The following is a 16,842-nucleotide window of genomic DNA, read 5'->3' as shown; positions in this document are numbered from 1 at the left end:
GGCAGGGGGCAATGGGCTGAGGGCTGCTCTCCTTGGGACCGCTCCTGTGGGTCATTTTCCTTGGCAGAGAGAAAGGCTGCTCCTGCATCATGGGCAGTGCTGTTGGCCTTCCCATGCAGGCCCTGTGCTCCAGACCTGGCCCCATCCTGGGGACTCTCTGCCAGAGTCGCTCCCCAGTGTCCCTGCCTGTCCCAGCCCTCCCAGCACAGCCTCACTGAGCTGACTTACTCAGCCTGCTGGCCATGCTCGAGTGCCTTGGGAAACACTAAATATAAAGGGCTAACTCAGCTTCACACTGTTGAACTAAAGACTCATTCGTACTCTTTAGTCTGCTAAAATGTATAGTTTTGCTTCAGGTAATGACTGATTCTCAAATTTTATTAAAAAGGGTCATATGCTGAATATGCCTCTCTGGCTGGGGTTTAAATACATAGATCCTAGATTGCCATAAATATTCCTTCAGCTTTGCAGTTACAAATACTTGATAACAGTACACTTATGTTTACTACTGTTTTATAAATCCTGTATTTGTGTCTTATATCTCTTCTACCTTTTAATATTAACTACAATTAAATTCATACATGAATTATCATACAAATAAGCCTTTTAGAGCCTCTTGAGTGCACAAGAAAAGAATGTTTTCCAAAACATATTTGAATCCTCCCATATGAATCAGATTATACCATTTAAGTACAAGAGTGCACAATAGCAGATATCAGATGGAGCAATTACATAACCAGCTATCAGATACTCTCCTCCTGCCTTCAACTCAAAAAGAACTAGAAATACCCCACTGTCCATTGGGTGCTGCTAAAAAGCACTCAGTCAGTTGATTAGGAACTTGGATAATCCATGTTAATAGTGTGGATCAGGATAGGCAAATACTGAAGAAACACAAACTTGGTTCAGAGACAGTTGTACATGTAGAACTCTAACTACTGCTGAAGAAATATAGTAATTAATGGTGGCCATGATCTTCTCAAATCTCAGCTTTTGAATAACAGTGTTAGAGTCCTGCCAGAGCCATAGGAATGGAAGCAGTTGGGGTTTTTTATAACTTCAAATCCAATTTTAGGCTTGAACAAGTCAGCATTGTCTATGTTAGCATGTACTTGCAATTTGCTTGCAGTGTGTGAATGACCAGACCAAGAGTGCCAGTTATGGGGATGAGAATTGTTTTCAGTGTTCATCATCCTCTGTTCTGTGTTCCTGGGGATCCCAAGGCAGTCTAAAACTCTTCAGCACTCCTACAAGAGGAAAAGGAAAGCTGAAGGGCCCTTGTGTGCCCACAGAAATTAGTGTTCCCCCAGTTTTCCTGGTTCTAGTCATGGTTTAAATGTGCTGCATAAAGAATATTGGCTCAGTCTGCCCTCCAGAAGGAAACACGTATTCTGGGTGTTCCATATGCAAGTAGTTCTTTGCAAAGGCTAAACCTGCATCTCTGTTGGTAGCTCTGTCTCTCTATATATACAGATATATACATACAAAATGCATCAGTGAGTAAATAAGTGGAACAGGCTGCTCAGGGATGTGGTGGAATCACCATCCCTGAAAGTGTTCAAAAAACATGTAGATGTGGCACCTGGTGGCCGTGAAAGTGTTAGGTTGATGTTTGGACTCAATGATCTTAGAGGCTGTTTCCAACCTAAATGATTCTAGGATTCTATATTATACCTTTTTGTATGCTCCTTTATATCTGTGTGTATACATTTTTTTATTTATTCCACGTTTCTTAAAAGTTAATGAGTGCAAAATGATGGTACTCACTTGACTAGGAAGAATTAACTGATTAAACACAAAGTACTTGTGGTGCAAAAAGTTATGTGAATGCAAGATAAAACTAGATCTAAATTTACAGTTCAACTTGACAAGTCACTAAACACTATTTTCTTTTTACAGATTTCTCTTGGTGCTGATATGTTTAATATTCAGTGTACTGTCTACTATAGAGCATTATTCTGAATTTGCCACTGGAACCCTTTTCTGGATGGTAAGTGAACTTTTTTTGGGAAAGACTAATCAGTCTGGCTAAATCTAGATTGCTTTGGGTGAACAAGGGAGGCAACTGTTAAAAAACCTCATGCAAAGCATGTTACCAGGGCATTTTAAATAGTGCCTGATTTCATTAAAGGAAATTCATAGTTTAATGGGGATGATGATTTTCTAAATCTTTTAACTATGAGGGTACTTTTTAGATTAGCTGTTTTTATATACTTGTTTTTCCTAAGGTGTAGCTGTTATAGTGGACAATTGGTGCTCATCAGTCTCATGCAACATGGAACGGGATATTCTATAGGAATGGATTTTTAAAACATATATTTTCTAAGTCTTATGGTAAAAAATTGTCCAAGAACCATGCTTTCCAGAAGTATCTGAATCTTGGGGGTAAGTGACTTCTGTCAGCCTGGTTTGCTAATAAATAGAACAGGAAGGAAGAGCTTCTATCACACTTCTGTGCACCACTGATTTGGCTTTGAAGTGCTTGTTAACTGTGGTGGCTGTTACCAATCCACTTGGATCTTGGGTTTTGGAGCAGTTTTGTGCTTGGTATTTTCCAAAAACATTGTGTTACCTATCTAATTTCCTATTCTTCTTAGTGGGATATTAAGTAGTTATTTAAACAATAGGTGGTGTGATAGAAAAACCTCCTCACTTGGAGGTATAGAAAGGTTGTTGCTTCTTTTCACAGTAGCCAGGGAATAGTTTTTTTCTCAACTGATTGTGTGGCTGATTTACAGATGAAATGTAACTGACCCCTGAGCTATTACATCTCTTAAAAAGTATGAAAACACATCCAGCAGCTATCTATAAACAATACTTAGTGGAAACAATACCATACAATGTTTTTAAGTGTTAATTTGAAGGAGGTGGGAAATAAAAGTACAATTAACTAGACCAGACTCTAGACAATGTTCCTCCTCTGCTCCTCCCTACCCTTCTTCATATTTGAGTTAGAAATGGAGATGAAACATCCTTGATAAAAATGGAAGAAATCACTTTTAAACAGTTGCTCACGATATCAATATTTTAGCCACTCAAATCCTTTGATCTCGGCGTGTGATAATCTCAGTATTCTCATTGCAGGTTTTTTTGCTAAGTGGTGACTTTTAATGTGTTTTGGTATTTGGTTTTCCATCTGCTTTGAAAATAACAGTTATTTATTTGTTTTCTATGGCTTAGACTACATTAGCATATGCAGCTTTTGCGTGCGACTGACTGAGCCATCATTAGGATCCCTGGGTTATTTTGAGATTTCGATTAATGTTAACCCTGTAACAAATGTTGCTTGGCCTTTAAGCCACACTCAGTGTCAAACAAAGTGCAGTATTCTGTGATGTTCTTACACTCACTGAGATGTCATGATGGCAGGTCAGCACAACCACCACCTGAAACAGCAGTCCTGGCAAGGGTTCAGTGCTGCGCCGACGGGTTCCGTGCAGATGGAATGTGCATGTGCAGGCACATGTTGCTGGACAAAAAATAACCAGATGAAGACAGATGTGTGGCTCACATAGTGCCCACATAGCATTGCCAGCTATTTTTAAGTGATGTTATCACCTGACAAATGAATTGTGCATAGCCAGTGGCAGCACTGGAACAATTTCTTCCACCAGCCTGGAGGATACTTCTCTGGAGTTTATTTTCCTCCTGCTCTTCCCTTAGTTTCCTTCCTAGAAATGGCCAGCGTGGAGGTTGGCTGTTCTGCTGGCTACTGTAGATTCACTTGTCTAGAAAGCATTTGTCTTTAAAACTTAGTTTGGTTTGAAATAAATGAGTTCTTTGTGAACAGAGTTGTGAGGTTTCTTGTTGCTAAATGGTTAGATTCCTGCTTGGGACACTTCTCCCCACCTTTACCTGAAGGAATTTCAAACTGGGTCTCCCATTTTACCCAGGAGAGAGGTCACCTGACAGAAAGGTGGAGATTTTTGTGCCCTTTACTAGATCATTACTCTGATCTAGCTGACTGTTCATGTAACCAGAGTTTCTCTCACCAAAATGTGAAAACACATCCCTATGTATCCTGTCTTCTATGCCACTCTTCTCTCTTGCAAGTGAGAACAGTGGAGACTGCCAGTATAGTGAGAAAGAAAATTGGGCCAAAGCATCTATTGGATCAAGTTCAAGATTAATTTGATTTGTTTCTATCCTGGTTGAAGGACCATGCAATTCTTTGTATAGCCCTGGTAGTGTGTCAGGAGCAAATAAATACTAGTATGTGATGATTGTATTATTTTCCCACTTGTGAAAAAACTCCAATTTCATTATATTGAGGCAGATTAACACTTGGGAAGGATCAACTTCAAAAGTGTCATGTTGAAAGTTGGTAGGGCCTGGCAAGAAGGATAGCATTCACTACTTGAAGACATTCAAACGTTTTTTGTATTTTCTTGGAGTGGGTGAGATGGTGTGACAAATACAATTTTGGATACTATGTGTCACTGGAGTAGATATGGGACATTAGTAACAGATGTGGCTATAGATGAGTCCTAAGCCACTAAAGTCTTTGTGTTTCAAAGACTTAATTATATTAATGTTCTTAAGTCATCTGGGTGCTCTAAGGTAATTTCTTGTCAGTATGAAACCTATCATCATTCAGACAAGCTATGGGAATATACCAGGGAGACAATATCATAGCAAGAAGGCCCTCCAAGACAGTGTTTAGCAGTCTTTTTTTCTCCCTATTTAATTAGTCTCCATGAACTTTTGGTACAGATGGAGATATTTGACAGAGTTGACTTGCCTTTTTAATAACTCTTTCCAAACAGAAGTCAAGGACAATGATTGTGGGATTTCCTACACTCAGTCTTGAGCCAACACTGTTCACTGTCTTTGATAGAATTGACTCCTTTGTGTTTATCTGCTTCCTGCCCAAAGGTTTTCATAAGTGCTCCTTAAATTCCATGTGACTGAATTCAGGATGAATTTGCCATTCCTGCCCAATCTGCAGAGCTGCATCTGCCTGTGCTTTTCTGACAGGAATTTGACTCTTGAACAGTGTTCATCTTGAAGAAGGCAAAAACCTGACAGTTTTCTTTTTGTCTTTACCTGTTGCTTGTTTGTTGTCTTTTTGTAACATAAAATTCTGTCAAAATGCATATTCTGAGAAATTAAGAATTAACTAGAAACCCTGCCTGCTTGAAGTAATTTCATACTTCAGCTCTTCACTGATAAATTTAGAGATGATTTGGCAATAAATAATTTAAAAAGGAAAAAGTAGCCCTTAAATACTAAAGTTGGGTTTTATCTACTTGTTCTTAAAATAAATATATGCACTTTTAATATTACCTTGGATCCCTGTCATAGATCAACTCTGTTTCCACTGAGCATATCTCCCAGAGTTCTAACCATTTTACTTCTTTTTTGCTTTCACTTGTTGAAATTCTCCCTGTGAGTTGAACTGATCGATCAAATCCGTGCTGATTGCTTATGATGTCTTTCAGTATAAAAATTTGGCTTGCTTAACTGTTCTTTTTGACTTTTAATATTTGTAACTTGTATGTAAGTCTTCCTTTTACACTCCTTGTTCTATGAATGATCTCTAAAATATTTTTTTAAGATTTAACACCACACTGTTATGCTGCTTCAGCCACTTTCTTCTCTGGGAGGTCACCAAACTTGCATGGACATGTTGGCTTCCCGAGGGATAAACTCTGCTTTCTTTTGCACAACAGCTTTACATATTTTCATATTTAGTATTGTTGGGTGGTTGTTCAAAGCATAAAATGTCTTGAGCTATTCTCAGAGAGTTGCTGATGTATTAGCAGAGAGTTTTTGAATGACCATAGGCAAACCTTGAAGGCATAGAATCATGGAAGGGTTTGGGTTGAAAGGGACCTTAAAGCTCATCCCATTCTAACCCTCCTGCCATGGGCAGGGACACCTCCCACTATCCCAGGTTGCTCCAAGCCCCATCCACTCTGGCACTGGACACTTCCAGAGATTGGACATCCACAGCTTCTCTGGGCAACCTGTGCCAGGACCTCCCCACCCTCACAGGGAAGAATTTCTTCTTAATATCGAATCTAAGCCTACTCTCAATTTGAAGCCATTCCCCCTTGTCCTGTCACTAAAGTTCCTGATGAAGAGTCCCTCTCTGGCTTCCCATCAGATACTGAAAGGCTGCCATGAGGTCTCCACACAGTCTTCTCTTTTCCAGGATGAACAGCCCTGACTTTTCCAGCCTTTCCTCACAGCAGAGGTGCTCCAGTCCTCTGATCACCTTTGTGTCCCTCCTCTGGACTCACTCCACCAGCTCTCTTCCCTTGCTACGCTCAGGGCCCCAGAGCTGGACACAGGACTCCAGGTGGGGTTTCATGAGAGTGGAAAAGAGGGGGAGAATCACCTGCCCCACAGGAGCTAAACATGTTTAGGAGTATTTTTACATACAGTTTCCATGGAAAGTATTTTTTAATTTAAAAAATTATACCAGAAATACTATGTTTTCAGTAAAGGATGCTTATATCCATCTATTTTCTTCATCCCTTCTTCTTCGTGTCACTTTTAAGTAACATTTTATCCTTCCTTTTTATCACATGTTTTAATTCCCTAATAGATATGGTAATAATTTTATCTGATTCTATGATGATTCTATTTCAAAATTATTTTTAAAAAGTTGCCAAAGCCTCTTGATTAGGCTTTTGCTTATTCAGCAGGAGGCTGTAATGTTTTCTTGATATCTAGTAGTTCGTGTGTCAGTTTTGATTTGTAAATGGCATCTAGATCTTTAAGGATATAAAAACGAAACTATAAAGTGGGCCAGATGTATTTCCTCCTTTGAGGATTAATCTGATTAAGTTTTCTATGGTTAGAGGTTATATATTTTTCTACCAGGAGAGGTCACCATGGTAGTTTGCAGAAGACAGATTTTTATTTTTATTGTAAAAAAACTTGCAAAAAGAGATCTTCATAGCTGTGGGACTAATTTCACTAATTGTGCTGTTCTAAAAACAAGAACAAAATATTATTTTTATCATAAACATGATGTTTTTACACAACGTGAGTAACAGACCACAATAAACAATCAATTTGTATAATGAAAGTCTTAGAGGTGAGAAGTGTTCTCTGATTTAATATCATGATGTTAATTACTTTTTGTTTTAAGAATATCAAGAGTGTTCTTGACTTTTAGAAAATAGATTGGTTTTGCTATAAATCATATTGATTCAACTTCATTAATTTAATTTTAATTGTATGTCATGATATATGGAATGTTGCTGTCATTGCAACTGGAATGAAGGAGGGACCAAATATTGTTCATCTCACCATACTTTCCAAGTCAGAGCACATAATCCAAATGTGAAATCCGTGCAACATTTTCAGGCTAAGTGATAGTGGCAAAACTGTGCAGGAATTTATATACTGGATTGGACCAAATGCTTAATTATCCCAGTGTTATATCTCTGATAGTGGCCTGTTTTCAGTGGAAAAAAAAAGGAAGACTTTCTTACAAAACTATTATCTATTAAAACAGTTAAAGTGCTTCTGAGTCTTTTCTTTCACCAGGGGTCACCACATTCTGCTCATATTCTCCTGATGGGTGATTTCCTACTGCAGCTTTTTCAGGCTTATTGGGTAAGACTTTAAAGGGCATGTGCTGTCCCAGAAGCAGAGTCACAAACAAGGTGGATATTCTTTGTGTTTCAGCTGCCATCGCCTTCCCTGTTTCAACAGGGGTGGATCCTGGATTCCAGTGGTTTTTCTAGATGGATCAGGTCCTGTGGTACCTCTTCCTCTTGGAGACAGACTTCATGCATCTGCTTTCCTCTGATGTGTTTCTTTGCTAGGAAAAGCAACATCATATCTTCCAAACACATAAACACCTGTAGTTCATAGCACTACTGCACCAGGGGGTACAAAATACCCTTATAAAGACTGTTTTCAGGGTCCTCACTCATTGCCTCTATTGTAGGTCCTTGCTGCCCTCTTGCATGGCTTGGTTTCTAGCAATTCTCATGTAGTGACTGCATTTAGCATGGATTGGCATTCCCATGTTTGCAAATTCTGCTGGAGAAAAGGCTAAAATGTGAGATCAGGAGTTCCCACATCAGCTGCTGCCTAAGTTTTTCAGGCCAGAGACTCATGCTGTGGCTGTATTTAGGAGTCAGGGCTTAAGGGGAGGATCTTAGGGAAGAGTTCTAGGCTGCAGATGGGTCCCATTGTTATGTGACTCTCACAAAGTCACTGCTCAGTTTTGCTTTTATATGATTTCTTCTGCATCATATGCTGTGAACATGTACATCTTCCTGCTGTACATACAGGCAAGGCTTTTCAGAGTACCCAGACTTCAGAGTACCAAGTGATAGTTGGTTTACTTAAGCCAGGTCTGTATTTGACTGCTCTGTTTCTGAACTGGACATCAGGAGGGCTTCTCTTTTTTGAATGACACTATTTTCAAAGTGAGTGTTTTGAAAAGATGACACACTTTTCCTGTCTGCAGTGGAGGGGCTTTCCTGTTCTTTTTGCTTATTGCTGCTTTTGCCCCTTCTCCCATTTAAGCTATGTAGTCAAGTCATCAAATGCTGTGCCATCTTCAACCTGTTGCAGAGTAGAAACAAGGCTGCAACAAGCCTAATTGAGTCATCTCTATGATTTATGGTGAAGTGCACGTTCTAATAGGTTTGAGGGCATTTTCTCCAATCTCATCAAAGCAGTCAGTGTTAGAAAGTAATGGAATTTTTATCTATTTCTCGCCTTTGTGCCAATTTATAATTCTAAATCTGGTCTTTGCCACGCGGCATTAACACTTAAGGCTATCTCCAGGTCTGTTTAATAAAGTGATACATTGATAGTCAAATACCTGAAGTTCACAGGTGCTCCTGCTGGCCTCACCACATCATTTCTTCCTGCTGATAATGGATATTTTACAGGTTATGGCATGTAGAGTAGGTCCTATAATATTTAGTGGTATTTTGTGATATTAGTGCAGTGTATATTGCCTGTGTAAAAGCAGGTGTTAATGAGGTGTCTGGTCCCTTAAAGACACTGACAGGTAAACTGCCTCAGAAGAAAAATACACTAATTCTTGTAAACTGTGAAAGAGTCAGGCTATGTTAGTGTAGAATAAAAATAAGTACATGACTCAAAAGCTTTTGCTCTATTCTTTTATTCCTCTAAACTTGTGAGAGACAAAAGAAGGAGGAAAATCCTTGTTTGTTCCTAAAGTTCATGTTGGTCTGTGGGAAGATGAAAAAACAGATCAGGAATATTTTATTATTAAAATAGATATGGGATATTGTTTCATACATTAAACATATTAGCAAAAAAAAAAAATGAGTCCAGAGCACTTTCAACACATTCCATGAGCTTAAGTTGTCTGCTAAGTGATCTTGCTCAGTTGCCACTGCCTTTCTAGAATCAAATCTCGATGTGAATTATAAAACAATTATTCTTGTGGGTTATATTACCTGGTAGGTTGCCCTAATGCATTACAGAATGTGTTGTGTTGGGTGATTGCTGTGTGCTTTTGAACTGTCTAAAATGGAAATCACTGTGCAATAACTATGAGGCAAATTAACAAAGGGCCAACTCATAATGCCCTTAGTCAAATTTTACTACCTCTGGCTCTATACAGAGTTCTCTGTGCAAAGTGGTTTCAGAATGTGGCCCAAGAGACTAAAAAAACATTTCTTTCTTGGGAGTGAGAGGAAGGTGGAGAGGTACATGCAGGATTTTTTCAATTCCGCTCCTTGGAATTTTGACACCCTCCCAAATCAAAAGGTTAAGAAACATGGAAATAATTATTTACAATTCTGAAGTGCATATTCACATTGGATAAATCCACTTCAGGAGCAAAGCTAAACCCTTCCCCTCCTACCAGAGGTGGTCCCTTCAGGGACATGCTGTTGGAGAGCTGGAAGGCTCCTGTGGGGTACTAGTGGATCTATAGAGAAATTAAGAACTTCAGGCACTAATTTACTGAATCTGATGGAATCACTATTTGATTATGTTTGCCTTAGTGGTATCTTTCAGAATTAAGTAACTGAGAAAAAAGTCCTGCTCAAAAATAGCTGATGCTGTAGTTAATTTTCTTTGTAGAAAAATTGTTGCCTGCTTAAATAGAAAAAAAAAAAATCTTCTCTCTGATTCACCCAGCTCATTTGAATGGTAGTTGTCACATGTGCTTCCCTCAGTGGTGTACAGCTTCATTCCATACAGGAAACAGCAAATGTTGATAAACTGAAAGATAAGGATAGTCACTTTATGAAGTCAGCAAATTCAGCATATTTATCAGGTGTGCATGGAAACATTTTTTTACAAAATGTTAAAGAAATCCATTTGTATCCAAACAACAGACTTCTAAAATTTCAGTGCACTGGTTTAATCTAAAAGATGTAAGTCTGAGCAAACTAATGATACTATAGGACTCTTAGCAGCATTTGGCATTTTTTCTTCTGCATATTGGATATTGTATTTTCACGTATGATGTCTGTCATCTTTGTAAGAGCAAGTGTGATGGTAAGAAATAAATATTTTCAGCATCAGTAGGTTTTCATAGCATTTGAGTAGCTATTAAGCTAAACGGGTCACTAAATTGACATTTTCAACTCTAAGAACTGGGAAACCTTGAGGACAGGTTATCAGATTAAATTTTGTACATAAGTACACGTGTGCAAACATTTGGACTATTAAACCTTTATGCCTGCTTCTGAGGCTTCATTGTCTGGAGCTGCCATTCCTTGATTGAATCTTCGTGAGCACACACTATTCATTTAGCCATCCCACTTCCTCCTTTTACCTGAGCACCTAAATATTCCAATAAAAAAAGTGAAGAGAGCCTTGTGTGTGCTCTCCACCTAAAACACAGCTGCAGCTGAGAAAATACTCGTCTTTTTCATGTGTGCACTTTAATCGCTGAAGCCAAACTTCCCTTCTCCTGCTTCTCCAGTGCAGTTATCCATAACTGTACTGGAATAGATTGTAAATTCCAGGCTATATATTTCATTTACACACGCCCCTGTATAAAAATGTTGATTTTCTGTGCTAATGCGAGCATTTTTTTAGTTAGTCCTCAATGACATTCTTGGGTAAAAGTTGGCGGCTTTTCCACAAGTTTCTTATTTGGCTGATTGAATTAGATGCGGATGGAAGTTATTTGCATACATATTTTCCTTTAAGTTTAGTTTTTTCATATTTTTCATAAAACTAATAAAATGGAGTTATACTAAGAATAGCATAAACATGTTTATGTATTACTTTATGATTAATTTGGGCAGAGGGGAGACTAATGCTGTGGCTAGACTTAAGAAAAATAAAATTAAAAAAAAATAATAATTTAAGGCCTTCACCAGACTGGGCAAAGAATATTCTGTAGGTGTGTGCTTTGGGTCTTTTTTCCAGACAAAAGGGAGAAGCACAGAATAATGGAATGCTGCTAATGACTCATGATCATTCAGGTGGTCATGTCAAGTGTTCTGACAGTTTATGGCAGCTGTTCTGGTCAAAGGATACACAGCTTTTGCTCCCCTTCCTTTCCTCATAGGAGTTCAGAGAAGGGTCGCTGAGAAAAGTGTAAGGCTGACACTCAAAGTTGACTGCAAGGTAGAGTAGCCAAGGGTATTTATGAGCTCTATTTTGATCAAGTCTGATGTGTCTCTTATTTTGATGAGGTAATGGTCTGTTCCTACTTGTTATTTTTGGTTTCAGTTTCATTAGAGGAGTTCATCCTTGGCTTTCTGTTGATGCCAAATGGCTTTCCAGGTTTATGAAATCTGCTGAGAATCCTTCATCATGTATTTCTTCCTTGACCATTTCCAGGAGAAGAGGAAAAATAATGCTGAGAGCCTAAATGAAAAAGTTTTGTGGGATCCTTGTGAGTCTAATCCCATTTCAAACGCAAGGGTTCTGGAAAATTTCAGAAAGCTGAAGAAAGATCTCAAACTGTCATACAAATGAATGTAAATTTAATTTGCGGAGTATTTTTGCAGATTTTACTCTGGTTCATGTTTTGTCCACAAGTCCTCACCGTCATTTGTTGCCATTCCAGTGGGATTAAGTACTTTTTTCTGACTTTCCAGAAAACTGCTGGGTTTTTTTTTTTCTTTACCAGAAGGTAAATATGAGGCAATAAATTTAAGGTTCGGAAAGTGTTTATGTGTAGAGGAGGAAAAGGAGGCAGGTTAGGGGTGTTTTTAAAGGTGAGTTTAGTGAGGTGAAGCTTGATCAGCCTTGACAGCCCTGGAAATGGATGTCTCCTATCTTACATCAGGAGTACACAAAACAAGAGTGTAAGTTTCATAATCTTCCTTGGTTTTTTTTGAGGGACCATCTATAGAGCTATGCTGTTTGTCCAGTTTCCATGCCTTTTTGGTCTTTGCCTGTCTGAGGCTGCCAACAAATGTGTTAATTGCTGTGGTTTTGGTAATATGAACACCTGTCATGGACAAAATGAACTGAGATCAGTAATTAATTTCAAGTGTCTTGAAGATGCAAATTCTTCCTTTTCCTTCTTCTTTTTTCTTTCATTAACTGTGCAACTTTATTTACTGCAGTAGGGTTTCCTGGACATAACCAAGATGGGTTCTTGTTGGTAGATGAAATGAAATTGTAGGTTCTGGCATTTGCCTTCAGGCAAATACCCTTAGGCCAGATACAGTTTTAATTTCAGCTTTTAAAAGTACCCTCAAAAGATCATCAAGGAATAACCTAAGTCTAAGAAGTTTTTGCTTCCTTAACATTTATCTGCTTTTCTCCTTTCTATACAATTTTTTACCTAACTGATGTGTGATTCTAATATGCAGATCTGTAAAAATGATTCTTCCACTGCCATAAAGTGTCCTGCTTCCTTTGATGGAAATAAGAGATCCCTGATAAGTGACTTGAAAACAAATGCTACTGAGTGATGATACCAGGAACCTGCTAAAAAACATAGACAATTTAATGTGAGAGAGCATTTTGCAAGATTCCAGAAATGTAAGAATTGTTTTCCTCTGCAGATTATTCTTGGGTTTTGCTCTGACTATTATGCTTGAATAAATATTTGCATTCAGATTTCAGACAGAACACAAATTTAGAAGAATTATTTCTGGATGCTCAAGATAATACATTAATTAAAAAATCAAACTTGGAGAGTTAATTTGTTGCGTATTTTCTTGTGTTTCGGCCTGGAAAGTGTGCTGTAAACTTTCTTAACTTTATACTAATACTTGGTTTAGTCAGGCTGAAAGTGCCATGAAAACAGAGGAAGACTGTGCACATTCTCTTGGTTCTCATTCCAGGCAAAACAAGGAGGCAGAAGTGAATACAGAAACATGAACCTAACTTTGTTAAAAATCCAAATTGACATGAAGTTTTTCATATTAGTTTAGAGTTTTTCTTATCTGGTTTTCAACTTTGAAATATTTTGGTCTCTTTTCAACCATCCAGAATGTCCGTTTTAAAGACATGTTGATATTGTTACTCAGTGAAAATTGTGATTTAAGTGTGTGCACTCTTTGGGTGCTTTAGAATTCCCCAGGTGCAGATTACACTCTTGTTTAAGTTAAAATACAAATATTTTCCAAAGCTATAAATTATGTAGTAGGTGTTTGGTGGCTCTGAGTTACTGGATGCAGTTTGGGTTGGAACAAAGCCTAGAAGCTGTATTTTGGCTGTGCTAGCATATTGAAATGCTAGCATATTTTCCTCAATAGCATATTGAGGAAAATAAGGAAGGAAGGAACAAAGATCTCAACAAATCTGTCCAGGTGGTGATCTTTACTAATCTGCTTTCTTTAGAAGTATTTAAAAGTATCTTACCCTTGGTCGTGCACAAGTGCTTTGCAATGTAGTGCTGTAGAGGGAAAGAACACTAAAATATAGGTAATTCATTTATTTTACATGGTGTATGTACAGCTCACCTCAGTCAGCGAGGTGTGCTGCTCTGGTACCACCCAGATCCACAGCAGAGCACTCCAGGTTAAGGATAGGGTGGGATTCCATCCTAGGGAAAGCTCAGGTTCTCAGGAACAAAGAGACCTACCAGGATCCTACAGCTTGCACCCAGTTCCAGAACTATGAAATGATTGGCAAGTAAAACCTTGTGGGATGAGTCCAGTGACTGGGGGGGGGAATGAGGGACAGTTTTTAAGATCTTCAGGGTGTAGGCAGGGCAGGCGAGGTGGGGTGGGGGCACTGTGTGTGAGGAAAGAGTTGGATTGTATGGTGCTTACAGCTGGTGATGATGTGGTTGAGAGCCTCTGGGTAGGGATGAAGGGGAAAGTAAATAAATCAGATGTCGTTGTGGGAGTTACGCTTGACCATCCAGCCAGAATGACAACACCAATTAATTATTATATATAACATAACATAATATAATATAATAGTATAGTATATAAATATTTGGCAAATAATTAAGCGATATCTCTGCGTCAGCTACTCTTGTTCTTATGGGTGATTTTATCTTCCCAGATATCAACTGGGAATGTCATACAGAGAATACAGTCAGGTCCAGGAAATTTCTGAAGCATGTTGAAGATAACTTCTTGGTGCAAGTAGCCAATTAGGAAAGGTGCCCTCCTAGATTTGTTGTTTGTAAACAAGAGAGGGACTTGTGGGTGAAGTGGTGACTGATGGTTGTCTTGGTCACAGTGACCATGAATTAGTTGAGTTTCAAAAGTTGGCGACAGAAGAAAAACTTCCAGTGAAACTTTGATGCTGGGTGTGGGTAGAGAAGATTAGGGGCTGCTGAAGGAGCTACGTGGTAAAGTCTCTTGGGAATCTGCTTTCGAAGGTCTTGGGGACTATTACGAATGCTGGTCACTCCTTAAGAGCCATCTCTTAAGAGCACAGGAGCAGGCAATTCAAAGTGTAGAAGTCAAGCAAGTGGAGCAGAAGAGCAGCTTGGCTGAGCAAGGATCTTTTAGAACTTAGCAGAAAAGGTAAGTGTATGGACGAGGACAGGTGACAGGAGGACTACAGAGATTCTGTCCACCATGGTAGAGAGAAAGTTAGTGCAGCCAAAGCTCGATTAAAGTTCAAGCTGGCCAGTGCTGTGAAGGACAATGAAAAGGACTTTTAAAAATATGTTAATAGCAAAAGGGGAATCAGAAATAGCATTGGGCCATTGCTTGATGAGATCAGTCACCTCACAAATAGGCATGTAGACAGAGCAGAGACATTTAATGCCTTCTTCACCTCTGTCTTCGAAAACAATGATGGGCCCTGGGAAGCCCAGAGCTCTGTTGGAAGACCACGACTGGGAGGATGATAAAATCACAGTCGACCCTGAACTTGTTTGAGTCTTGCTGCTCCAGCTGAATGCACAGGGGCCTGATGGGATTCATCCCAGGATACTGAAAGATCTAGCAGATGTCATTGTGGGACATCATTTCTCAATGGTCTTGGGACTCTGGAGAAGTCCCACTAAACTGAAAGCTGGCAAATGTTGTCCCAGTTTTCAAGAAGGGTAAGAAGGAAGACCCTGGTAATTGCAGACCTATCAACCTCACTTCAGTGCCTGGTAAAATTATGGAGAAGGTTGTTTTGAGGGTTGCCAAAAAACACACCAGTGACAAGACAGTCACTGGTTACAGCCAGCATGAGTTCATGAGGGGAAAGTCCCTCTTAACCAACTTAAATTCCCTTTGTGACCAGGTCACTGACAGCTGACCACAGGAAGGCAGCAGATGTGGTGTTTTTGAATTTTAGTGAAGTTTTTGGTAGTCTCTCACTAAATCCTTCTGGATAAACTGCTAGACAAGCACACAGCTAGACAAGCTATACAATGGCTCAAAGGGTTATGACATCAGACTGGCAGTCAGTCACCAGTGGGGTTCCCTAAGCCTCAACTTTACAGCCAGTGCTTTTCAATGTTTTTATAAATGATCCAGACTCAGGAATCAGATATACATTGTTTGACAACAATTCTAAACTAGGAAGAGCTGTGGACTCCCTTGAGGGTACAGTGGCCTTACAGAGAGATGTGGATAGACCAGAGAACTGGGCAATCACCAACTGTATGAAATTTTACAAGAGCAAGAGATTTATTCTTCATGTGGGACAAGGCCATGCTGGTTACACATGCAAACTGGGGGACAAGAGGCTGAAGAGCAGCCCTGCAGAAAGAGATCTGGGGTTTTTGGTTGATGGCAAGTTCAATATGAGTCACGAGTGTGCCCTGGAAGCCAAAAGGGTCACCTGTGTCCTGGGGTGCCCAGCACACCCAGTGATCAAGGGAGGTGATTGTCCTACCTGCAAAGGTGCAGCCCCACCTTGAGTCCTGTGCAGTTTTGGGTGCCTCAATATAAGAACGACATCAAACTATTAGACCAGCAATGGGACAGGAAAGGGAGTGAAACTGCTCCAGAGGAAGTTCAGACTGGACATTAGGAAATGGTTCTTTACTGAGAAGTGGTCGGTCACTGGAATGGGTTCCCCAGGGAGCACCATGCACGAGACAGTTCAAGGAGCATATGGATGACACTTTTAGTCATATGGTTTAGTTTTAGGTAGTTCTGCAAGGAGCAGGGGGTTGGATTTGATCCTTATGGGTCTCTTCCATCTTGTCATGTTCTGTGATTCTATTTCAAGTATACAAACATTGAAATTACACTTTTTGGTTTTATGATCATAAATTCTTTTTCATGATCTAGAAATGTTTCATATACTTGCTAGTTTTAGGAATTATATGCCTGTAGCCTCCCTCCATTCTTTATTTTTAAAAATTATAAGTTTTTGAAAGAAGAAGAAAATCGTGATTTTTCCCTATGATAGACTGATGGAATGAAACCATCCATTTATTCATGCAAATCACATTCAGGAACAGATTATATCTCAGTTTTATGTACTAGCTGGCATATGCACATAAAAAGCAAACAGATTAGGCACAATCCTTTTTATTGCATCATTCATCTCAACAAACTTATT

At 39.2% G+C, this 16,842-nt stretch overlaps 1 protein-coding gene across 1 annotated transcript in view; it reads left to right on the top strand.

The window, feature by feature from the left end:
* Positions 1–16,842, top strand: part of LOC113985260 (potassium voltage-gated channel subfamily KQT member 1-like) — a 278,155-nt gene that overhangs the window by 16,432 nt on the left and 244,881 nt on the right. Inside the window, exon 2 of the mRNA XM_039383283.1 lies at positions 1,900–1,990. Within this exon, the coding sequence (XP_039239217.1) occupies positions 1,900–1,990 (91 nt within the window). The remainder of the gene's footprint in view (positions 1–1,899; positions 1,991–16,842) is intronic.

This window comes from Pipra filicauda, unplaced genomic scaffold (assembly GCF_003945595.2).
Source record: "Pipra filicauda isolate LSUMZ 115617 unplaced genomic scaffold, ASM394559v2 scaffold300_size901280_pilon, whole genome shotgun sequence".
Lineage (NCBI taxonomy): Eukaryota > Metazoa > Chordata > Aves > Passeriformes > Pipridae > Pipra > Pipra filicauda.
Note: the sequence above shows the minus strand (reverse complement) of the source record. Positions and strands in the feature narration are given on the sequence as shown.